The following is a 26,305-nucleotide window of genomic DNA, read 5'->3' as shown; positions in this document are numbered from 1 at the left end:
GAGGGCAGATATTATCATCCTTGTTTTTACAGATTAGGACATGATTCATCCTGTGTTAGCTTCTGAATCTAAGTGCCATGCTCTCTCCACCCATAAGCATACAGCACACTGATAGCTGTTCCCATGAAAGCATGGTGGTCGATAAAACAGCATTACAGAGGGTGGTCAGCTCCACAGGAACAACTTCTTAGTTGCGGAGGGGGGTAGAGAAGACTGCCCCCCCAGGGGCCACAGTGCAGTGGGGCTAGAGCTTTTGCCCAGCTCTCGGCCATCTAGCTGATGGAGGATAATTAGGATAATTAGTCAGATGATGGCACAGCAGAGATTTGGGACATTATGGGGTTAGAGTGAGATATTCATTAGAAATAGAATAATAAGGGCAGCTAGGTGGCACAGTGGATAGAGCACCGGCCCTGAAGTCAGGAGGACCTGAGTTCAAATATGGCCTCAGAACAAACACTTGACACTGACTAGCTGTGTGACCCTGGGCAAGTCACTTAACCCCAACTGCCAAAAAATAAAAATAAAAAAAATAAAAACAGAAATAGAATAATATGCCTCAGCTGACATTTCTCCAGTTTCCATCAATAGGCATTTATTAAGCATTTACTGCATACCAGACACTGTGCCGGGTTGCTGGGGCAACCGAAACAAGAGTGAGGCAGTCCTTCCCCCTCCAGGAGGGAGACTGCATTCCCCTGGCCCCCTTTGACAGATGAAGGAAGCCAGGACCCCAAGAGCCCCCATAGGGCTCCTCTCCTGGCCACCCCATCCTGGGCTTGGGTCTCAGCCTTTCTCCCACCTCAGTTTCCTTGCTTGTCAAATGAGATTAGACCAGGTGTCACTAGAGCCCCTCCCAGCTCTGGCTTTCTCTGCCAGTCTGTGACCACGGTGGGGGCAGGTGCTGGCACCTTGGAATTCGGCCACGGTGATTTCTGCGTGTTTGTCGACGTCCTTCTCCTTACACTCTTTCAGCATCTCCTTCCAGCAACCCTGGATCCTCTTCCTCAGCTTTGCTTCAATCGCCTCACAGTTCTGCAAGAGAGGGAGCCAGGCCCGGGAAGCTGTGGAGCCAGCGGTCGCTGGAACCTGGCGGCACGAACAGAGAGGGGTCAGAGAGGGCGCCTGGTGGGCAGCAGGGGCTCAAGAGGGCAAAGGAGGGAGCAGGACGTCCTTCTTGAGGCCAGAGAGGAGAAGTCACCCAGCCCAAGATGTGCAGGAGGCTTCCCAGCTGCTTCCTTGCCTTTTGGCCGATTTGGAGCTATACTCCCCACACTGTGATAACATCACAATAGGAAGCCCCTCAAGGAGCAGACTCCATTTACCAGCTCAAATCAGCAGCTGTCTTGGAGGTGGAGGGACTGGCCCAGGGTCTCAGTCAGTGTGTGTGTCAGAGGAAGGTCTTGAACCCCAGCCTTCTGATTCCAAAGCATTGCCCCTCTCCCCATACCCCAGTGCCATCTGATGAAGCAAACATGGAATAAGTCCCCGCCGTCCACAAAGGACTGTACTTTGTACTGGAGAACACACGAAGGTTCAGTGCCACACGCTCCCTGGCCTCATGGAGCTCAACCTGCATATACAGCGGGGGATGGGGGCAGGAATTGGTGCTGTCCTGCCTGAACCTGCCTTATTTCATAGCACCCCATGTACTCTGCACTCTACAGCCCAATCTCTGTCCCATAAATGTGCCTCAAACTCTCCCACCTCCATGGCTTTGCTTATGCTGTTCCCTCTGTCCAGGGTTCTCTCTCTCTCTCAAGCGTGCTCTTGTCACCCCTTGAATTTAACCCATCCAGTTAAAACACCAGCTCCTCTAGGTGCCTTGGCCCCCCACCCAAGACTACAGCACTCTCCTGCCCCTCCCTGGGTGCTCTTCCTTTGCACCTTCTGCATTCTCCTCAGCTGTGGACCTCACGCCCCCTCTCCGAGGCTGCTGTTTTAGCAAAACTTTGAATGCCCCTCAGGCCTCAGGATTCTCTGCCCACAGTAGATGCTTAATAAATATTCACTGGTTGAACTGAATAATGGGAGCAACTGTTTCCCCGGGTTAGAAGCCATGCACCTGAAGTGGTCAGCGTTTAGACTAAACTGTCTCCACATAGTATCTCTGTAATTTATTCAGTCACTTTTCTAACAGCTAAACATCACGAAATATCAAAGTAATTAGGAAACAGATGTGGCTGACTGGAAGCCAGGTGGGTGGGCCATGTGCAGAGGCTGGAAAGACAGGCTGCCAATGGGTGTCCCCGGGACCAGCCCCTGTAGCCAAAGCCCACTGCCCAACAGACCCGACTGCTGGAAGCAGGACAAGGGATGAGTTCTCCCCAGAGCACTAGGCCAAGGTATTTGCCGGCTCTGCTGGGGGCACACACCCCTGGCCTTCCCCTTGGGTCTATTCAATCTCTCCTTCGGTCTGACTCTGGGCCCTTTTTCTATCTGTCCCTGATCCCAGCCCAGCCCAAAACATTCAACATTCATTTACCAATTGCCTGCAATGTGCAAGGCCATTAATGAAGTAGGCGAGGGGGAGAGCCTAGACTCACATATAAAAGAGGCAGCAGGGCACAGGAGGAAAGAACGGAGGGCTTTCCATCAGAGGAGGTGGGCTCTTAGCCCTCGCTCCCCTACTTACCTTGCCCAAGTTGAGTTCCCCTCTGTGCCTCAGTCTCCCCACCTTTAGAATGAGGGAGTTGGGGAGCAGCTAGGTACCATCACAGTGCACAGAGCACCAGCCCTGGAGTCAGGAGGACCTGAGTTCAAATCCCACCTCAGACACTTGACAGTTACCAGCTGTGTGACCCTGGGCAAGTCACTTAACCCTGATTGCCTCAATAAATAAATGAATGAATAAACAAACAAATAAATGAGCGAGTTGGATCAGATGATCTGTAAGGAACTTTTCAGCTCAAAATTTGGACTCTATGTCCTATAATCCCATGTTTCTAGAATGTACTTAGCACAAATAGAATTAAGGCCATTTTGTAGAGGAGAAAACCGAGGCTCAGAGAAGGGTTAAGTGATTTGCCCGATGTCGCACAGTAGATGGGTCATCTTAGCCCCAGGTCAGCGCTCCTTCCGCCAAACCGGTCGCCTCCAGCTGAGTGGCCCCCTTCCCAGCTACCCCTCTCTACAGGACGGGCGTCCACGGGCGCCGGGAAAGCCCGAGAGGGACGTGGTAGGCGCTCCGCCTCCGGGCAGCTTACAGTTTCGTGACCAGTCTGGGGGCGCGGCGCGGCCCCCGGGGCGGAGCCGCCTGCGGTCGGGGGCGCGGTCCCCGGCGCTGCGGTCACTGCCGCGGCCTCCGGACTGTTGCCCCGCGATCGCTGGGTTTTCGCCGAATCCGCCGTGGCCGGGGGGCTCAGAGCTTTCTCCATGTTGAACTTGTTTAAGAAGTCCAGGTACTTGAGCCTCCCCTCGCTGTGGAGGGGCAGCTCGTTCCACAGGCTCTCGAACTGGGGACAGAGGGAAAGGCGCGTTAGGTGGGTGGGTGGGGGACGTGACGTCCTCCCCACGCTGGCACTCGTGGGCCGAAGGGGCGCAGCAGCTAATGGAAGGCCTCGGGCCTGAACCAGCCAAACCAGCCTCCCCCCAGTTTCGGCCGGCCTCAGCCCTGGAGAAGGAAGAGGAGTAAGCCATGGCAAACGGGTCATTCACACCCTCTGCAGGACATCTTAAAATGGAATGGGGACCTGGGGAGCAGGTTACGGCCATTCAATCTCGTGGTCAGTCACGGAGGCAGCCAGCCAGCCAACACACCTTTATCCCAGCTACGGGCCTCTGGGTGCACCCCTCTTTTTCCCTGGGACACCAGCGCTCTGCATGCATCTCAACAGGACGCACCTACCTGCTGCCCCACCATCAGCAGGGCTATTGTCTCCTGACAAAACCAGCATTGAGACATTTGGGAAAATGGAAAGGATTTGATAGCTCAGCAGCCCTGGGGTCATACCACCAGGAAACCAGGCAGGGGATTGGACTTGTTGACCTCTGAGGTCCATCCCACTCAGGATTCTTCTGTGACTGTCTCATTCAAAGACCCCAGAACTCAGAGAGGCTGCGATTTCCTATGCCCTCATCTTTACATCCCAGAGAGAGTACCAGGTGCTATCAATTCCGTCTTCACATCATCTCCCCCATCATGGGTCACAGTATCAGAGATTTAGGGCTGGAAGGAACCTCCGGCCCCGTCCCCCCAATTCTCATTGCCTCCATCCTAAGACAGGCATATAAGACCACCAGCCTGGACTTTTACAGCATAAACTTCTTAACAAGTTTGCCCCACTTCCACCCTCTCCCTTCTCGAAACCATGTTCAGATCAAGGCTATAAGTATTTACTGAGCACCTACTATGTATCCCCCACTGGGGATACAAAGAAAGGGCAAATGGAAAACAAAAGATATTCCCTGCCCTCAAGGAGCTCACAGTCTAATGGAGGGTATCCTCCAACAAGCAAACACTTATGCTCAAACAGGACAAAGACAGGATGAACTGGGAATAATAAACAAAGGAAAATCATCAGAATTAAGGGAGACCACCTTGTGTAGAAGGAAGGATTTTAGCTGGGACTTACAGGAAGCCAAGGAAGCCAGGAGGGAGAGAGGAGGAGGGAGTGAATTCCAGGCCTGGGGCCAACCAGGGAACCACGCCCAGGGCTGGAAGGTGGAGAAACAATGAAAAGGTCAGGGTCATTGGATTGGAGTAAAATTAAGAAGCACGAAGGGGCCAGGTTAAGAAGGGCTGAAAGAAGATTTTAGAGTTGATCCTGTAAGTAATGGAAGCCATTCGAGTACAATGAAGTGGGGGAAGGGGAAGGCAATACAATCAGACCTGCCCTTCAGGAAAATCACTATGGCAGATGGAGTGCGGAGAGACTAGAGGCGGGCGGACCCATCCACAAACTATTACAACAGTGTCAGAGCACAGAAGGGGGCATGTTCGCGAGATGCTGCAGAGGTGAACTCCACAGGCCTCGGCAATTGGATTTGGGGGTGAGAGAGAGGGAGGAATCCTGGCTGACTCGTGGGTTGGGAGCCTGGAGGACTGGGAGAATGATGCTGCCCTGTACAGCAACAGGGAAGGTGGGAGTAGGAGGGTTTAGGGAGATAGAGCATGAGTTCTGCTTTAGACATAGTGAATTCAAGATGTCTGCTGAACATCCAGTTTGAGATATCAGAAAAGCAGTTGGAGATGAGAGACTGGAGGTCAGCAAGGAAATTAGAGCAGGATAGGGAAACTTGAGAATCAACACAGAGACAGTCATTAAATCCAAGGTAACTAATGAGATCAGCAAGGAAAGTAGTCTAGAGGGAGAAGGGAGGCAGGTCCGGGACAGAGCCATGAGGGACACCTCTGGTTAGAGGGTGTGACCTGGAGGAGGGGGCAAAGGAGACCAAGGAGGAGCAGTCAGAGAGGGAGAAGGAGAACCAGGTGAGGAGGGGGGAGGGTGTCCTGAAAACCGAGAGGAGAGAGTGATCAAAGGCTGCACAGAGGTTGAGGAGAAGGGGAGGAACGGTCATTGGACGTGGCCACTAAGAGATCATTAGTAACCTTGGAGGGAGCAGTTTGGGTAGAATGAAGTTAGAAGCCGGATTGTGGGGACCAGGCTCAGAGGACAGCAGGAGGAGAGGAAGTGGGAGTGCACCCTGTAAACAGCCTTTGGGAGTCTAGCTACAAAGGGCAGGAAAGATGGAGGGCAGCAGTTAGAGGGCCATGGAAGGATCGAGGGAGGGCGTTTGTCAGGAGGCGGGACACATGGGAGTGCTTGTAAGCTACAGGGAATGATACAGGGAGAGACTGAAAGTAAGTAAGAGTGGAGACAGCAGAAGGGTGACACGCTGGAGGAGACGGGATGGGATGGAGTGAGCAGGTAGAAGAGTAAGGTCGCTTGGTCACGAGAGATGGCGGTGACGGAGGAGGCGGCGACAGAAGGCAGGAGAAGAGGGATGAAGCAACTGGCCTAAGATCACCTGGTGAACTTAGTGCCGAGATGGAATTTGAACCCACTCCTCCTGCCTCTGCATGCAGGGCTCTGGCTCCTGGGCTTTGCCTTCGTGGCTGCAGCCAGAGGTCCGGGGGGAGCTGAGGCCCTAGCACAGGCAGGAGGGGCTCCACACTGGCCCCTGCCTGGAACAGGTAGGCCAGCTTCTCCAGGGTGCCTTTGCTCTATGTGGTGCTGAGGATGCTGAATTCTTTCCTGGCAGGAGGAGAGCTAGACAGAAGCTTCTTCACTTTTCTCTGAACTTCCAGACAGATCAAAGGAGAATGGAGGTGGGAGAGTCTGTGGAGGTAACCACACCCACCCCTGTATTTGATAGAATAGGAAACTGGGGCCCAGAAGAGTCTAGTCTAGAGTCACAGGCCCAAAAGAACCCTGGCTCTGGGGGGAGAGAGAGCTTCTTCCGCTACCCATGACCTCTGAGACCTTGGACAAATGGCCTCACCTCCCTGCACCTACCTTGGTTTAGTCCTCTCTCAAATACAGGGTTTGGACTCAGAGGCCTCTGAGGCCCGTTCCAGCTCTAATGGGGGTCTGAGTTCTGGCTTTGTGTGACTTTATGAAGCACACTTACCTCATCTCTGGAGTTTTCTCCTCTGTGGAATGAGGGGATCAGGCTGCATCATCTCTCTGACCCTTCCCTCCCAGCTCCAAATCCCACTACCCAATGAACCTATGAGCTGGGTGGCCTTGGCTAAGTCCCTTCCTCTCTCCAAGCCTCAGTGTCCTGAAAAATGGGGATGATAATAGTTGCATTCCTTATCTCCCAGGGTTGTGGGGGGAAGGTTTAAAAACCCTAAAATGCCACAGATGTAAATTATTAAAGGATTTTCCATTGGTCACCCAGATATTGAGCAGCTGGGCCCTGGAGGATTCAAAGGCAGGGCAGAGTGCCTGCCTTCTGAGACAGGAATGGACAGAAGGCTGGCCAATTTTAGGGAAAAGCCACAGCTTCAAAAACACAAATTTTGAATTTCATTTTGTCCTTTAAAGAAATGCAATATTCAAACTGTTAAGAATCTCCAAGAAGTCAAGCCCCCCAGATGCCTGCAGCCCTCCTGGTGTGTCCTGTGTTTCTCTGCTTTTGCTTATGAGCTTCCCTTAGCCTGGAAGAAAGGTCCTTCCTTTGCCCTGCCTCCCACCCCACCTCTCCAGCTCTCTCCAGGCAGGTCCAAATGCTGCTTCGTACAAGAAGCCCTCCTGGTCCCCCTAGTCAGAAAGGATCTTTCCTGTTTCTGACCCCCCTGGCACTCTGTCCCTCTCCAGTGGGGGCTAGAGGCTTTTATGCAGTATTATGGATCTTTTTGTGCATGTAGACTGGAAGTTTCTTGAAGGCAGGGACTGGGTACTATCTCAGTTTTCTACCTCAGCCACTTCTGAGCCCAAACTGTACGGACTTTGTAAATGCTTCTTAAGTTTGAGTTTCAACCAAACTGCCAGGAGCATTTTTCAGTTTGGTTCAGACTTGTAATTTCACTGGTGGGTGGGAATATTCTGTCTGTCCCTCAGTGTTAGTATTATAAGAGCAGCTAACATTTCTGTAGCACCGTGGTTTGTAAAGTGATCTGATACTGTCTTGTAGGTTCTTTTTGACACCCTGTCCCCCAGCTTCCACCAGAAGCTGTCAGCTCAGGCAGCAGGCCCCAGACTGACATACAGTAGTTATTGCATGCTACCGAGCCCATGAGCTCTAGCTTTGGTGGGAGCGACGCCCGGCCCCACCCCCACCCCCAGGGCACTCCAATGCACTGGCTGCTGGCAGGAGACATGGGGGCACATCTTACTTGTTCATCATTCAAAATCTGGAAGTAACGATTGCAGATGCTTCGGAAGTCTTCTCTGGATATCAAGTTTGATCTGGAACAATCAATATCAGAAAATTCCTGGGATATGTTCAGGTAGCGGGTCGTCACGACATCCCGGATACGCGTCAGGATGTCTTTCAAGAACTGGTCCTTCAGAGATTTGGGCCTACAGGCTTTCTGCATTTTATCCGACCACTCAGCAGCAGTCTAGACAAAGGAGAATCGGTTTTGGATTCATTTAATAAAGACTGAATCTCAGCTCAGCTCTTGGCCGGGCCTGGCCCCAGGAGGCCCCACTAGAAGCCACCTTTGGATTCTAAAAACAAACGGGGCCTACCTTTCCTGGAAGACCTGCCCGAGCAGGTGATGAAGAAAGGGAACTCGCCACAGTCATGGCACTGAAGCCACAGAAAGATGAGTTTAGAGCTCGGTGTGCCAGGTCAGAGCCCTGCACGCAGAGAAAGGAGGCTTGGGTTCAAATTCTGGCTCAGCACTAAGGTCACCGTGTGATCTTAGGCCAATCACTTTATCCCTCAAAGCCTCACTTTCCTCACCTGTGAAATGGGGGTATAACAACTGCACCCCACCCCATACCTACAGGGTTGTTGAGAGAAGAGCACTTTATAAACTAACCAAAGTGCCACTTGAAGGCCCATTCTTAACACACTGTGGGGGTCACTCATCAGTCACCTAGCCCTGACTCTGCTAGGCACTGTGCTCCAGACACAGAGGGGCTCCGGATGAGGGATTTCACTGCAATGAGGACTTCTGGGAGAGGAAACTCCCTCCACTGACGCAAACGGGCACCTTGTCTGTAACGCGTAGTCTCGGATCAGTGCCCGGGACACTAAGGAGTTAAGTGACACCCTAACTATGGGTCAGAGGTAGGGCTGGAACCCAGGTCTTCTTGACTCTAAGGCAAGCCCTCAAAAGCTACCATGCCGCACTCACTGTCTGAGATATCATGAGTATTGTTATTAATAGCAGCGTGCCTGGACGCTAACAAGTGCTTAACAGATCACGCTCTTTATCAATCTATTATTAGTTAGAATAGCAGCCACTACTTTTATTCTATCACAAAGAACTGTCATTTTGTCCTCGTGGGCAATAGTCCACAGCACATTAAATATAAAAGAAAAACAGTCAGATAGCCACTTGTCTCAGGACCATTTCTATCTGAACTCCATCAAAAACAGATGAAAATGAGAGGATAGTAGCAGTGCTATTTTCGCAGTAGTAAATTGCCAAAGTAGAACATTAATTCATAAACACTGAAGAACATCATTTTGCACAGAGGTTGCCATACTCAACACATGCAACCTCCAAACTACAAAAAGCTCTCAAAACCTAGAGAGTGAGGGGAAGAGACCAGAACATCATCTTCTATCCTGCCTGCCACAGGTGCAGTTAGGGGTGCCCTCAGGGAGCTACAGGAGATAAGCTTCTAGCCCAAGGCTTTTGCTCAGCTAGAAAAAGCAGCCGTTTGGTTCACCTACACAGGAATCCATCACAGAGCAGGACGATGACTTGATGCCATGAGACCCAGCACCTCCACCCCAGAGCACCAACAGTCAGAAGGCATGATGTTTAATGGATGTTTACAACTATTCTCAAAGTCAAATGGCTGAACATTTGCCATCAGGAAAAATACAAATGGTGGACAGGCAGGTTTCAGGTTTTCTGGAATTCTAGCAGCTGTAAATGAGTGCCCAGGACAAACGGCCAGCCTCATCACTGCGTAGTCCAAGGCTGCAGCAGCGGGTCGGTGAGAAGGGATTTCACACCATCTGTACAGATCTGCCCTCATCACTGGACACTAGAAAGGCCAGTGACAGCACAGAACTGTCACATGGCAGGGCTGGAAGGAAGCCTACCTGTTACCAGGTGCAGCAGAAAGATCCCTAGCTCTGCATTCAGAGGACCTGGTGCAAATCCCATCTCTAATGCTAGCAACCTGTGTCCCTAAGATAACCACTATAAAAAGGTCCCTGGGCCTCACCCTCCCCATCTGTAAGATGAAGGGTGGGACCTGATGGAAAGCCATGAGCTGGAGGCCCAGTTCCCCTGCTGTGCATGTGAGAATACAGCCACAGGGGGAGAAAGACCACAGAGCCCATCATGACCAAGCTCTGTGCCTCTTCATAGCGTCCTCCACTGTCCAAACAAAGAGGTCATCCAGGCTAGAACTGAGGCCCTGCCCCCAGCCATGGGGGTTTCCCCTACACTTGGGGAAGTTCTTGGCAACTTTCAGCTCAACCTTCCCCTCCCCAAAAACCTCCAGAAGCTCCTGGTAGTCTTCCGCCCAAAATCAACTAGCAGCTGTTTAGCCTGGTACTCAAGGCCTCTAGACCAGAGCTCAGCTCCAGACTGGCTTTCCTATTTCACGTAACTCTACACTGGAGTCCCACTGACCCCAAACTTAGCTGTGCTCCTGTACCCTTTTTGACCACCATACATTTGTACCCACCATGCTCTGTCCTTGTAGGTGCGTCCTTAACATGCTTTGGAATTAAACTGAAGCTCAAGGACTTTTCTAGTTCACTTTTGATATAAAAAGGAAACTATCTCTTCCATTCAATCATCAGCTCTCCAAAGAGCATGGTACTATAGACATGAGGATAGAGCTGGCCTCAGAGAATGTGGGTTCAAAGGCCCGTTCTGCCACGTACCCACCCAATCTTGGGGAAGTCACTCTATGGTGCTTTCTCACCTATCAGATGAGGGTTTTGAACAAGATGACCCCTAAGGTCCTACCATCTCTGGGATCCTAGTATGAGCCCATGAGAGCCATGCTTTTCCCCTCTGTAAAATGGGGGTGGTCACAACAGGCCGGGTAAATGGGCACCTCTGTTGTGTTCTTTAATATTTCATCAGGCTCTTGTTGGCCCTGGGAGGATTTCGCCTGAGTCAGACTTCTTGTAAGGGGAAATCAGTGCAAGACAAGGATTGTGGGTCCTCCTTTCCAGTCCCCACCAGCCCGTCTCGCCATTGTCATGCTCTGAGGGGGAGGCAGAGCTGGGAACAGCAGATGGCTGCTGGTGTGGCCCGATCATTTCTCTGTCACTTCTCCCAGGATCATTATATCTGAATGGAAAAAAATTATGCTTTTTCCCTGACTAGACGGAATGCTTCTCCTAATCAGAGAAGACACCACCATCTTCAGATGCAAATAACACTTTCCAATATTAACTACGCTTTACATAAAAAGTCCCCTCAGGATAGGAGCTACAGCTGTATTATTAAGAGAAGAAATATGAGGAGAGGAATTGAGCATGCAGATGTGGGAGGCAGGTCTGCACTGTGGCTGGCGCTCACTAGCTCACGTGCCTGCAGTGCCCTAGGCCTCCCCACCGGCCTCCAGTCGACAAAGCAAGGCGGGGCTACTTATTTCTTAAAAGTTAAAACAAAATTATTAGTGGAATTTTTAGGATTGTAAATGAGATCTATTTCTATTTATTCATATTTATATTTTGAGGGGATTTCCCCCCCATTCATCCATTTTAAGAGAATTTATATAATTCAATTCCAAGCAAGCTCACTGGACTCTGAGGTTTTCAATGGTCTCTACAGTCTGGGAAACATCCTGAGGGACTTTGCTACACAAGGAGAGGGGAGACCTGGGTTCTAACCCCACCCTTGTGAGGTGGAACAGGTCACTTGCCCTCTGAGCCTCTGTTTTCTCCTCTGGGAAATGGGGTTGTAGGACCTATAGTCCAGCTGGAACACTTTCAGCCCTGTTCTATGTTTTAAGGTTGCACCCAGCTCTGAGATCCTGTGTTCTAAGGGCATTCCATGTTCTGAGGTCCCTCCTGGCTCTAACATTCTATATTCTGAGGCTCCTCTCAGCTCTCACCTCACCTGTTCTAAGGTCCTTCTCTTAGTTCCGATCATTCTCTGTTCTAAGCATTCTTTCAGCTCTGACATTCCCTGTTCTCAAGGCCCTCTCAGGCCTGACAGTCCTTGTTCTACTTCTCAGGCCCCAAGATTGTAAAGCTGCAACATCCATCCGAGGTCTGCCACCCACTTCCCCAGGATGTAAAGCAGTTCCTCAGGTATCCAAAGCCCCTTATGGCCTGGGTCTGTCTCTCCATCAAAGTAAAAGGCGAAGCTGCTGCAATGGTCTAACTCCCACAGCCGCTCGTCCCTGTCTGGATTTTTCAGAGGGAAATGGGTCTCTCTGCCCGAGTTGCTGCTTCCACAGGGGCTCACGTTGTGCTGTAGCTGGATCAGCTCTCACAGCCCAGGTCTAGGCCACACGTTGGTGTATGACCCACAAAGGGACCCGGCGCTGACACCTATTGTAACTTCAATTCACTTTGGCTCGGTTCCCTTCTGTGCTGCGTTTAACATGGTTTGCCCAGCTCCAGCATGGGCATGGGGGATGTCAAACAGTGATGACAGAGAACCGCCTCGTGGCAGCACTGAAAGGGCCCTCAGAGGCCATTTGCTATCATGGAAAGAAGGACCTGTGTAATCCTGGATAAACCCCTTCCCCTCTCTGCCCCTTCATTTCCTCCCCTGTGAAATGAGACGGTTGGATGAGACAGCCCCGAGGTCCCTTCCCGCGGAACCCGCACAGGGCAGGATGAGGACCCCAAAGCATGGCCCACGCAGGACATGGGCTGGTGCTTCCCTGTCTGCTGCAGGCAGCAAACCCATGCAGATCCTACTTCTGCCGGGGCCACTCTACTACTGGGCGCCTGGGGCAAGTCCCCTCCCCACCTCGGAAGCTATTTCCTCCTGTGGAAAAGGAGAGTTGGATTCGGTGCCCCAGGGGCCCCTCCAGCTGCAGGGTCCTGGATATGACTGTAAGCCTGGGGATGCTTAATCTTGGGGAGGGGAGCTGAGTGTGGGGAGCAACCTGCTGGCTTATCAAGGAATTCTGACCACGCTTGAATTCTGGAATTGCAAACGTTTCCAGGATATGAGTGCAACAGTTATAAAGGTTGCAATTTGCCAATTAAGCCGCATGATTCATTTAGTGAATTTCAGGGTTATGATTGTATACATACATATACACATATACACATACACACACATATACACATACATACACACACATACATATATACACATATACACACATACATAAAGTTTTATATTTCTATATATAAAGTTTCATATATATATATATATATTTCCATTTTTATGTGTGCCCAGATCTATATATAGATATGGATACTGTCCCCCCACCCCCGTCCTTTCCATGTGTATAGAGGGGCTACTATGGGCAGGCAGGGAGGGGAGGAAACCTTTTGCTCCGCAGAGGCCAGGCACCCAGCAGGTAACAAGAAGCCTAATTGGAATCACTCAGGAAAGAATCCTTCTCCTTCTTCCTGAAGAATGGGGTAATTGCTTCTAAGAATTGAAGAATTGCTTCATTTGATCAAATATTTTGATTAGCAAGCAAATTAATTGTACTGTATCTTCATTTGTATTTAGCAGGAAGAAACGGGATTTAAAGAAACAACAGCAGTTTAAAAAAAGCTTTGTCATTTAAAAAAAAATGATAAACCATCCCCAACATACAAATGAAAACAGTGGGTGTGTTGGGCTCCTCCAAGCGCCTCTTCCCACTGGGGAGAGCTGGGCAAGAAGAGGCCAGGCAGAGCAAGAGATTGAAGGAGAGCCTGGCCCTACCGTGTCCCGGCCTCAGTTGCCCAAACGGGAGAATGGAGACCAAAAGAAATTACTTCTTGCATCACTGTTGAAGGAGGGTTGGATTTGGAGGGTCCGGGGTCTGGGTTCGAGATCTAGCTCCCCAGTCATGGCCTGAGATTACCAGACACTTCACTGCACTCAGAAGTGTTTTCCTTCTGTGAAAGGCAGCAGCCCCTGAACTCATTGGACTTAATGGGCTGACCAGCCTCCAAGCGCCCTGCCCACCCTGAATCTGATCTGTCCATCTCGAGGAGTGGTGAGCAAAGTTCTCAGACAGTTGTAGCGGAGGCCAGGCAGGGGTCCTCGCGGCAGGTTCGCTAGTCCACAAGGAAGGGCCCAGCCGCTCCCGACATCATCTTTCTGTCAGCTGGTAGAAGGGCCCCATCCCCATCCACAGCTCAATCAGAGGATCCAGCGTAAGAGTCAGACCTTTCATTTTACAGGCAGAGAAACTGAGGCTCAAGCTCAGTAAGTGTCTGAGGTGGGATTTAAACTCAGGTCCTGCTGGTTTCCAGGTCAGTGCCCTATCTACTCCACAACACTGCCATTAATTGGAGTTATCACCAAGTTGAAATAGTGGAGTTGGTGCATAGGAAACAGTAAATGCTTACTAAGAAATTCATTCATTCAATCATTCCTAATAATAAAAAAGGTGATAATAATAACTCATCTCCTTAGCACTGAAAAGCGGCACTGTGAGGGAGGGAACCTGGGATTTTACAAAAGAGGAAACTGAGGCTGGGATTTCCTGGTTAGGAAGAAAACAAGAGACAGAGTTAGTATTGAACCACTCTTCCCTCCAGGGAAGGGGTTTCTTTTACCCTAAGTCCAGCACCCTTTGCACTCAGACCCCACTGCCTTGATTATACCAGGCTAACCATATCCACAAAATTCCAGTCCACAAGATGGGGATAGTCTCAGGGCACCCTGGGAAACACACTAGCTTTCGACAAGTCATTTAATCTGCTGCCTCAGTTTCCTCAACTGTAAAATGGGGAAAATAATAGCACCTCCCTATCAGGGTTGTTGTGAGGGCCAAATGAGATAATAATTGTGCAATGCTTAACACAATGCCTGGCACACAGGAGGAGCTTAATAAATGCTTGTTTACTCCCTCTTTCCCTCCTTCTGCGGGAAAATCTCAGGAGGAAGTAGCGCCTTGTGCTCCCCAAGGATGGGACTCCCCACTGGAATGTGCCATTGGAGCTTTATTCAAAAGGAACCGAATAATGGGGCGGGGGGGGGGGTGTTGGACGGCAGTCAGAATCCTCAAAATACCGCAACAGGCTCCACGAAGGTGAAATTTAACTGGGATAAATGTAAAGTTCTCTACTTGGGTTCAAAAACTCAATTTCACAAATAAACAATGTGACAGCAGATCCTCAAAGATCTGGGAGTTTCATTGGACTGAAGATTCAGCGACTCAGCAGCGGCCAGCCATTGCTGTCCTCGTGCATCGAGAGCAGCGTGCAGGGCAAGTGAGGCCCTACAGGCCGCTGAGCCGCCTGCTCAGCTCACAGGTCACATCTGCAGGGCTGTGTGCAACAAGGGGTCATGTTTTATGAGAACAGCATTGATAAATATTGGAGCACATCCAAGATAATGAAAGACTTGGCCTCCCAAACTCATGGGATGGGTGGAGGGAACTGTGAGTGTTTAGCCTGGAGAAGAGAAGATGAAGGAAGAGGGATGAACAGTGATGGGGGCGGGGGGGGGGGGTGTTGCAGGAACAAATTCAGGCTTTCATAGAAGGAAAAACTTGCAATGTGAGTGGTCTGAAAGTGAAATCGACTCTCTAAGGAGGGGATGGCCTCTGCCCCGACTAGAGGACTTCCATTAGAGGTTCGATGACTGCTTAGTGTGGGTCAAACGAGATGACCACTGAAGTTAATTCCTTCTCATAGATTCTGAGCATGGTTATCCTTTATTTACAAATGGGGAAATTAAGGCCCAAGAGTGGTGGAGTCTTGTTGCAGATTACAGACCAGAACTGAAACACCCGTCATGAAAAGGTCATAATTTCACAGCAGGAACAGACCCTAGAATTTAAGAAGCCCAAGCTCATCACTTAACAAGGGTGGTAACTGAGGCTGAGAGAGGGGAGGAGTTTGTCTGAGGGAATCAGGTTTCTATGTGCCCTAAGGCATAAACCTGGCAGAGCCTTCAGCCTGGTGTGCCAGCAAATGTTTAACAACCAGCTTTGTATGCATGCCGTGTTTTCCAGTTTAATCTGCATTATTAACGTCATGTCTAGACACCCACAAAACAATCAAGCCCCGATCTGTGATATTCGTGACTTTCAGAGTGTAAACGCTCACACTGAAAATTTCCCAATGGGCGCTTCCAGTGGTGGGAGCTAGCTGCAGCACACCCCTGCCGGCATCAGCCCATCTGGTCCAATGCCCTTCATTTTATGGAGGAGGAAAGTGAGACCCAGAAAAGAGAAGCCTTGCTAGCTAGAGGTCTTCCTCTGAATCAGTCTATCAAGTAAGCATTCATTAGGCACCTACTGTATGCTGGTGCTAAGTCCTATGGATGTAATAATGAAATATAGTCCCTTCAAGAATCTAGTAGGGGAGCAGGGAGGGAAACAGCAGAGGAAGCTGGGAGGGAGGAAGACATTTAGGGATCTTTAAATCAGTCACGTCCTATCAGGAGCATTCAGCCTCACAGAATGGCACAGCTGACTCCATCTAGTTCACAACAATCTCCAGGGCTGCCCCTCCAGAAACGAAAACTTTTCTCCACGTTCTCTTTCACTCTCTTTAAAAACACATGGACAGTGTAAAAAGAAAAATAAATCTAAGGACCACCGTTGGCAACCCTTGGAAAGAGATGAAGACAATAAAAGATTACAAACATTTCAAGGTGGTTTATGGGATCTTCTTCAGTAGGAAAACTACATTCTAAACGTCCTCTTTCCATGGCGGGGGTGGGGCCGGAGGGGAGCCTGTAAACCCTGGATCAGTGGATATTTGCCACAGCTGTATTTTTTCTTTGAAAAAATCAGAGATGATGGCAGCAACCAGGCAAGGCTCTCATTGGTCCCCCGGGGGCTGGACTGTGACATCACAGGGGCTTCAAGTGGAGTTGAGGTCCTGGGTTCAAATCCCAGCACCGCTGCCTTCTAACTCAGAGACCTTAAAGGGCAATTCAATCCACCTTTCCTGGGGTTCTGTTTCCATCTGCCAAACAGGAGCGAGGGTTCACGAGGCCTCTCACATTGCCGGCCAGCTCTGACATTCTATGATCCATTTAATTACCCCAAGGATGCAATGGATGGTTTCATTCAAAAGTCTATTACTTCCGTGGCAATAAAATCGGAAGAAAAGTAGAGAGGCTGGAGATGGGTTTCTTTTTAAAAAAAAGAAAAGGAAAGGAAAGGAAAGGGTCCCTGGATTAAGTTTGGGGGTCTTCCTTGGTTCCACCATTTCCCAAGAGTCAGCAGCTTATTGTTATGACAGAACAGAGGGGCTGGTAAAAAGGGGCAGCTCCTGCCCCCCTAAATGATGCTCTCTGTCTCTGCATCTCTGTGTCTTGATCCCCTTTCTCCCCCTTTGTTTCTCTGTCTCCTTCCCTCCTTCCATCTTTGTCTCTGTCTATATCTGTCTCTGTCTATGTCTCTCCCCATCTGCCTATTCTTTGTCTCTCTCCCCCCTTCTCTCTTCCCTTCCCTCCTCTTTTTTCTCTCTCTCCTTCTCTCTGTCACTCTTTGTCTCTGTCTGTATTTAACTGTCTCTGTCTATGTACTTCCCCACCTGCCTGTTATCTGTCTCTCTCCCCCTCTCCTCCTTCTCTCTTCCCTTCCCTCCTCTCTTTTTTCTCTCTCTCCTTCTCTCTGTCTCTCTTTATCTGTCTTTCTCTCCCACCCCAGACCACCATTCCTAGGAAATGCTCTTTGGGAGCAATTCAATTTACTTTTCCACTGCAGTGTAGACAACGTCTCTGGATTTGGAGGCAGAAGCCCCAAGTTTGAGGCCCATCTACCACTGAGCCATTCATCTACCACCTATATGAAGAATCCAACTCAATCCTATTTAAAGGGTACTTATTGTGCTTTAGACTTTGTCTCAAAAACAATAGAGTGCCATTGCAGGTTCCTAAGCTACTTTTAGAGTAGTTAGGAAGAGTCTATATAGGTAAAGAGTATGGGTACAAGTAGATTATGTTGAGGTGATCTTCAAAAAAAAAAGGCAGGATGAGAAAGAGGGATGCACTGGGAGCAGAAGGGAGGGAGGAGCAGAATGGGGCAAATTTTCTCACATAAAAGAGATGCACACGAAAAGAGCTTTTATGGTGGAGGGGGAAATGGAGGGGAGGATGACAGGCAATGTTAAACCTCACTCTCATCAAAATTGGTTCAAAGAGGGAAGAATACATATACCAACTCAGCTGGGTATAGAAATCTATTTTATCCAAAAGGGAAATAGGAGGGGAAAGAAACAAAAGAGAGGAGAGGTAATGATAAAAGGGAGGGCAGATTAAGGGAGGCAGCGGTCAGAATTAAAACAGACTTTTGGGGAGGGACTGGATAAAAAGAGAGATAAGAAAGAGAAGAAAATGGGATGGAGCGAAATACACAGTAATCATAACTGGGAATGTGAATGGAATGAGTGCACCCATAAAATGGAAGCAGATAGTAGAATGGATTAGAAACCAGAATCCAACAATATATTGTTTACAAGAGACACATTTGAAACAGAAAGACACACACACACAGTTAAAATAAGAGGCTGGAGCAGAATCTAGTATGCTTCAGTTGAAGTAAAAAAGGCAGGGATAGCAATCATGATCCCAGATAAAGCAAAAAACAAAAAACCTAATTAAAACAGGTAATCAGGAAAAGTTCATTTTGTAAAAGTTACCATAGACAATTAATATAAAAAAATTTTATAGCAAGTTTCTCTAATAAAGGTCTCATTTCTCAAATATATAAAGAACTGAATTAAATTTCTAAAATTAAATTAAATTTAAATTTAAATAAAATTAAATTTCTAAAAATAAGAGCTATTCTCAGTTGGTAAATGGTCAAAGGCAATTTTCAGGTGAAGAAATCAAATTTTTTATAGTCATATAAAAAATGCAAATCACTATTGATTAAAGAAACACAAATTAAAACAACTCTGAGGAGGTGCTATCCACACCTATCAGAAATGACAAATGCTGGAGGGGATGGGAGGAAATCAGTCCACTAATGCACTGCTGTAGACTTGTTACTGATTCAACCATTTTGGAGAACAATTTGGAACTATGCTCAAAGGGCTATAAATCTGTGCATACCCTTTGAAGGAGAAATGCCACTACTAGGCCTGTATCTCAAAGAGATCAAAGGAAAAGGAGAAGACCTATATGCACAAAAATACGTATAGCAGATCTTTTTGTGGTGGTTAAGAAACGGAAATTGAGAGGATGCCCATCAACATGACAATATAGGAAAATGATAAATGTTGGAGAAGATGTGGGAAAATTGAAACACTAATGCATTATTGGTAGAGTTGTGAAATGATCCAGCCATTCTGGAGAGCAATTTGGAACTATGCCCAAAAGGCTATAAAAATGTACATACCCTTTGACCCAGCAACAGCACTTCTAGGGCTGTATCCCAAAGAGATCATACAAATGGGAAAAGGACCCACATGTACAAAAATATTTACAGCAGCTCTTTTTGTGGTGGCAAAGAATTGGAAATTGAGGGGATGCCCATCCTTTGGGGAATGGCTGAACAAGTTGTGGTATATGAATGTAATGGAATACTATTGTGCTACAAGAAATGACAAGGGGGAAGTTTCAGCAAAACCTGGCAAGAGCTCTATGAACTGATGCAAAGTGAAGTGAGCAGAACCAGGAGATCGCTGTACATGCCAATAGCAACGTTGTAATTGTGATGTTCAACTGCGGAAGACTTGCCTGCTCTGATCAATACCATGATCCAAACAATTTCAAAGGACTCATGATGAGAAACGCTCTCCATATCCAGAGGGAGAGCTGATGAACTCGCCGTAAACTGAAATATGATGTTCTCACTTTCTTTGTTTTTCTCACTCTTTGGCAACATGGCCAATACACAAATGTGCTTTGCATGATTTCCCGTGTTTAATTGGTATCGTGTTGCTTGCCTTCTCAGTGGGCAGGGAAGGGGAAGGAAGGAGGGAGAAATTTAGAAATATTCATGTTAAGTAGATAATACAAAAGAAAATACCAGAACAAAGGGGTGGCTTTGCCCTCCCCCACAGCCTCAAGGGTTTAGGATAGGCTCTCAATCCACCCTCTCCTTATCTGGGCACAAGTCCGTGATGCAACTCTAAGGTTCACCCAGGCACTTGCCTTCCAATCTGTCCTGGTGTGAGGGGAGCAAGTGCGATCATCACCCCCACTTTACATATGAGGAAAACTGAGGCCCTCAGAGAGGCAGCTCACCACAGTCACACAGAGCCCCACACTAAGGCTGCACCCCTCTGGGGTCAGATCATGAGCATTAATCTTGGGTAATTTCCTTTTAACTGTTTACCTCTGCCTGCTCCCCCAGGGAGGACAGCTGGGATGCAGTTGGCGATCCTGGTGAGGCCTCACCTAAGGGTGCTTTTACCTCCTTTTCCTTTGCCAAATGGCTGCAGCTTCCCCAATTTGTACATTATTCCCAGGCTGCAAATCAGTGATTTTGAGAGATGCTTGGGGGCATTCCCCCACCATCCGCACACAGAGCTGCCCTTGGGCACCATCAGCGACATCGTTAGGTCACCATGTGACCACAGGTGGTGCTGCAGTGGTCTGAGCCTGCCCTCCCCCAGACTTCCAATAACTCCCAATGACCTGTTCTCCCTTCCCGTCTGCCTCGGCCACCACTTCCCGCTCCTCAAATCTCACTCCTCCCCAACTGCACTTTCCTGGTTCTCCTCTGACCCCTCTCCTGTGCCTTCTCTGCCCCAGGACGGTTTTCTATCCCCATCCCCTATGTGAAGGCCCCCTGAAAGACCCTATCTCCGACCTGCTTCTCCTCTCTCTCATTTCACCCTCTCTGCTCACGCTCAGATAATGTCCACATCTCTGTCTCTGCCCCGACCCCTCATCCAGGCTTCAGGCCTCCCATTCCCAACTGTTTGCTGCCCATCTCTACCCACGTGTCCCACCAATACCACCAGTGGCAGCTCTGAATTCATGACCTCCCGACCAGTCCTGCAGAGAGGGCCAGTCAGCCTCTCTGTGGATCCTCCAGCCAGACCCATGTGAGGATTAGGTCACCGCAGCACTTAAGCACCTGTGATTCTGCATAAGCATTCCCGTACAGGTCCTTGACATGCTGACCCAACCCTATGTGGCTCCTTTGTGGAAGACACTAAAAAGGGATTGCCTGAGGCTCAGAAAGATTCAGGGACTTTCCCCAGTCCAGTACACTGTCTGACATGCCAGGCACTTCTCTCAGCATCGGATGGGATTCTACCCTCCCTTGTACAGAAGAAGAAACCAAGGCTGAGAGAAATCAGGTGCTTTGGCCCAGGATCACCAAGGCATCAAGTGCCAGAGCTAGAATCCAAATCCAGCCCTCCCTCCCCCAACCTCTGCCTCCTCCTAGGTCAGAGAGCAATGGCTAACATGGCTGCTCCGGCCAATCCAATGATCCAGGACAGCATCAAAGGATTCGCGGGGAAAAACACTCTCCCCCCCCCCAAGAGAGAGGGCGCAGAAGTACCCATTTCTCACTTTCTTTATTTCCCTTGCTTTTTTTTTCCTTTGCAATATGGCTAATATGGAAATGTCTTGCACGATTTCACATGTATAATTGATATCCTATTGCTTGCCTTCTCCATGAGTGGAAGAGACGTAGGGGGAAGGGAGAGAATTTGGAACTCAAAATTAAACAAGAAAAGAACGTTAAAAATAAATGATCCTTTTTAAAAAGTCAATGGCTAGCTCCTAATTGTTTGAACACTATGTATAACTGTTGACAGTCATATGTCCCTTTTTTAATGCAGATGACAAATGAAGCTATCGAAATTCTAAATGCCAACTTATTCAGAGATTGGGAAATGCTATGTTCCTAACACTAGGCAGGGGATAACTTAATCATCTAGGAGCTCCTTCCAACTGAGACCCCATGATTAGAGATGTCTTGGAAACCCCTGTCACCACCAAGGCACGTTCACCTTCTAATGGTCCACATGAAAGCCAGACCGTTCGTTGTTTATCAAGAATTTCCTGATACCACTGGTCCACCCTCTCCTATTTTAAACAATCATTAAAAGCAGTTTGACAAACATGGCACACATTTCATCGACATTCTTACCTCTTCAAAGAAACAGGGGAAGTTCCGGAGGAAAAATTTCCAATTTATGTGGGTGTGGAGATGAAGTCTTAATTTCTTCAGCACATAAGTATATTGAGAGTCTTTGAGCTTAAAGCATAAATCTTTTATGACCTGTGCAAAATCTGATGCTTTGATTATGCCCGTATCTTCTTTATCATATGCAGCAAATGCCTGGCAAAGAAAAAAGGATGCAGACCTGTCAGAGGCAGGCACAGATTTCAGAAATATTTCTCAACATTGTTTCTAAGGGATGACTGAGACATGTAAAAACACACTATAAAGTTAATCCCATGTCAGGATTTTTTAGAAATATTCATTTACTTTTAAAAATAGCTCACAATTCTATAGAGTCTCAGAGTTTACAGAGGAGGGAGGTGACTTCCCCAAGGTCACTTAGCCAGTGATGGTCAGAGTGGAGGGGTTCAAACTTCATGGCCAGTCCGGTGTTCCCTCCAGCAAACCCCAAAATGGAAGTCCCCACAAATCGATGTTCAGCAAAGGTTAACTGAGGTATATCCTTCACCCCAGAGAAGGACAGCAGGTATATTATCAAACAATCAATTATCAAAGTACTGAACCCGTCTTGCCCAAAATTGTCTTCTTTATTAGCCATCCTGAAAACTCGAAGTGAGTGTGGTGGGACCAAAAAATGAGCGAGACTCAGAAGGCAAGAAGACTGAGCCCGAGTTCCACTTCTGACACTGCCATAAGACGGTGGGCCAAGCATGCTGACTCAGTTTCCCCACTTGTAAAGTAGGAGCAATAAGATAGTGCTCTATGAGATGCCCGGGAGCTCCTCTGCAGCAAGGAACAGGCAGGTGTATGAACCGTCTTCAGTTAGAAGCTGGGTAAGTAAGCCAAGGCTGGGAGGACAGGGGAATTCACTAAATCTCTTAAATGCCTGAAGAATCAATGTCAAAACACAAGGGCTCTGGGATTGCTTTTTTCTTCTAGGTCAGGGATTCTTAGCCTTTTTTTGTGTCGTGGACCTCTACTGGCAAAGTCTCTGGGCCCCTTCTCAGCATCATGCTTTAAAATGCATGAAAAGATTACAAATTAATTCTACTGAAATATGGCTACCAACATATGTTTAAGAATCCAGCTCCTGGGCCCCGAGGGAAGGTGGCTAGTCTGAATAATGGCTGAGGTAGCAGCATGGAGCAGGGGAACGGGGAAGTCAGGGGCTGGCACTGGCGATCCCTCCTAGGGGGGCAGCCTGGGCCTGGGGCTGCCCTTCTTGGGGACCTTGTGAACTCTTAGAAGGCGTCCAGAGCCCCTTCCAGCTCTAAGGGGCCAGCCGTCTTGTGCGTGTCCTGATACCAGTCAATGCCTTGCATCGGGCACTTGGGAAGTCAGACCCACCTTAACCTTGCACCCAGACGGGCTGACCACGCTGCTCCAGAACTGACTGGGACCCGACACCTTCAGAAATATCAGGTGCCTGAATTTGGGCAGGCCAAGGTAGATAAGTCCTTTGTCTCCCTCAGGTTTGCTCTCTATGGACCTGGGCCAGTCCAAGCTGAACACCAGCCCCCTAAGAGTATCTCTCTGCAGAAAGAAATGGCAGTTAAGCTGCCCTGAAGATCTGGAATCCTTGGGAAAGGAAGCTTCCAGAGCAGCAGGAGAATGGATCCAGGACTTCCTCTTTGTACCCAGCTCTTGTGAGCACAGAGAGGAGCTTCCTGCGAAAAGGGCCCTTAGCAAGCTGCCATCTTGTCCAGAGGAGTGAAGGAGATGCGTCACAGAAGCTCTCAGTCATGGCAGGAGCCTGGATCTAGAGCCAGCAAGGGCCTTCCATGTCATCTAGTTCAACACCCTCATTTCACAAGTCAAGCCGACAGTCACAGCAGCATCTACTGGGTGTCAGGGACAGAAAAAGAGGCAGAAACAATGTCGGCTCTCAGGAGCTCGCTGTCCAATGGGAGAAATGACCACAAGTGCCTGTGTACAAAGATGTGGACAGGATAAACTGGAGAGAGTTAATGGGGGGAAGGCCCTGAATCGAGAAGCCTCTCCCAATTCCATAGAAGAAGGTGGGAGTTTTGTTGGGACTTGAAGACAGGGAGGGCAGTAGGCGAAGATGAGCAGGGAGAACATTGCAGGCACAGAGGACAGCCAGAGGAAATGTACAGAGCCGGGAGACGGAGAAGCGTATTCATGGAACAGCAGGGAGGACGGTGCTGCTGGATCAGAGAATCTGTGCTGGGGAGGGAAGGTCAGAAGGTCCAGGTTATGAAAGGCTATGAACACCAAACAGAGGATTTTAAATTTGAACCTGGAGGCAATAGGGGGCTACTGGAGTTTATTGAGGGGGAGAGTAACAGGGTACAGACCCAACTTTAGGAAAATTACTTCGAGTTTTTACACAAACAAAAATCAATGCAGCCAAAATTAGGAGAGCAGGAAACTGGGGAATAATTTTTACAGCAAGTTTCTTTGATAAAAGCCTCGTTTCCCAAATATATAAATAACTGAGCCAAATTCATAAAAACAAGAATCATTCCCTAATTGATAAATGGTCAGAGGATATGAACAAGGCAGTTTTCAGATGAAGAAACCAAAGCTATCTATAGTCGTATGAAAAAAATGCTCAAAATGCAAATTAAAACAACTCTGAGGTACCACCTCACACACCTCTCAGATTGGCTAATATGACAGAAAAGAAAAATGACAATGTTGGAGAAGATATGGAAAAGAAAGAACACCAATGCCCTATTGGTGGAGTTGTGAATTGGTCCAATCATTCTGGAGAACAATTTAGAACTATGCCCAAAGGGCTATAAAATGTGCATACCCTTTGACCCAGCAATATCACTACTAGGTCTGTATCTCTAAGAGATTAAAGAAAAATGGAAGGACTTATATTTCTAGCGGCTCTTTTTGGGTTGGCAAAGAATTGGAAATTGAGGGAATGCTCATCATTTTGGGAACGGTATATGATTGTGATGGAATACTATCATGCTATAAGGAATGATGAGCAGGATAATGTAAGAAAGCCTGGACTTAAATGACCTGATGCAAAGTGAAGTGAGCAGAACCAGGAGAGCACCGTACATAGTACCAACAATATCGTACAATGATCAACTGTGGATGACTTAGCAATTCTGATCAATTCAATGATCCAAGACAGTTGATGAAAAATGCTATCCAGAGCTGATGGTCTCTGAATGCAGACTGAAGCAGACTTTTTCATTTGCTTAAATTTTCTTGTTGTTTTTTCTTTTTGCAAATCTATATGGAAATGTGTTTTGCATGATTTCACATGTATAATGCATAGTATATTGCTTGCCTTCTTAATGGGTGGGGGAAGGTCAAGAGGGAGGGAGAGAATTGGGAATTCAAATTTTTTCTAATTTATGTATTTACTTTTAGTTTTCAACATCCACTTCTGTAAGATTTTAAGTTCCAAATTTTCTCCCCATCTCTCCCCTTCCTCCACCCCAAAACAGCATGCAATTTGATATAGGCTCTACATATACATTCATACTGAACCTATTTTCATATTAGTCATGTTGTAAAGAAGAATTAGAACCAATGGGAGAAACCACAAGAAAGAAGAATGAAAAGAAAAAGAGAAAGAGAGAGAGAGAGAGAGAGAGAGAGAGAGAGAGAGAGAGAGAGAGAGAGAGAGAGAGAGAGAGAGAGAGAGAGTGCAAATGGTCTGCTTTGATCTGCATTCAGACTCCATAGTTCTTTCTCTGGATGTGGATCGCATTTTCCATCATGAGGCCTGTTGTCCTGGATCCTTGCATTGCTAAGAAGAGATAAGTCAAAGTCAGTCATCACACATCATGGCTGTCACTGTGTACAGCATTCTCCTGGCTCTGCTCATTTCACTCAGCATCAGACCATACAAGTCTTTCCAGGTTTTTCTGAAATCAGCCTGCTCATCATTTCTTATAGCACAATAGTATTCCATTACAGTCGTATACCACAACTTGCTCAGCCATTCCCCAACTGATGGGCATCCCCTCAATTTTTAATTCTTGGTCACCACAAAAAGAGCTGCTATAAACATTTTTGTACATGTGGGTCCTTTTCCCATTTGTACGATCTCTCTGGGATACAGCCCTAGAAGTGCTATTGTTGGGTCAAAGGGTATGCACATTTTTATAGCCCTTTGGGCATAGTTCCAAATTGTTTTCCAAAATGATTGGATCATTTCACAACTCCACCAACAATGCATCAGTGTTCCAATTTTCCCACATCTTCTCCAACATTAATCATTCTCCTGTTTTGTCATGTTGGCCAATCTGATAGGTGTGATGTGGTGCCTCAGAGCTGTTTTGATTTGCATTTCTCTAATCAAGAGTGATTTGGAGCATTTTTTTTCATATGACTGTAGATGGCTTTAATTTCTTCATCTGAAAACTGCCTTTTCATATCCTTTGACCACTTATCAATTGGGGAATGACTTGTATTCTTATGAATTTGACTCAGTTCTCTACATATTTTAGAAATGAGGCTTTCATCAGAGACACTGGTTGTAAGGAACTCAAAATTTGTAAAAATGAATGTTAAAATAAGGCATAATCACT

At 47.9% G+C, this 26,305-nt stretch overlaps 1 protein-coding gene across 1 annotated transcript in view; it reads right to left on the bottom strand.

Moving 5' to 3' along the window:
- EFCAB6 (EF-hand calcium binding domain 6) overlaps window positions 1–26,305 on the bottom strand; it is a 165,683-nt gene that overhangs the window by 6,481 nt on the left and 132,897 nt on the right. The window contains 4 exon segments of the mRNA XM_078150502.1: window positions 912–1,089; window positions 3,207–3,455; window positions 7,784–8,011; window positions 21,747–21,938. Coding sequence (XP_078006628.1) covers window positions 912–1,089; window positions 3,207–3,455; window positions 7,784–8,011; window positions 21,747–21,938 — 847 coding nt within the window.

This window comes from Phascolarctos cinereus, unplaced genomic scaffold (genome assembly GCF_003287225.1).
Source record: "Phascolarctos cinereus isolate Bilbo 61053 unplaced genomic scaffold, phaCin_HiC Scaffold_1;HRSCAF=81, whole genome shotgun sequence".
Lineage (NCBI taxonomy): Eukaryota > Metazoa > Chordata > Mammalia > Diprotodontia > Phascolarctidae > Phascolarctos > Phascolarctos cinereus.
Note: the sequence above shows the minus strand (reverse complement) of the source record. Positions and strands in the feature narration are given on the sequence as shown.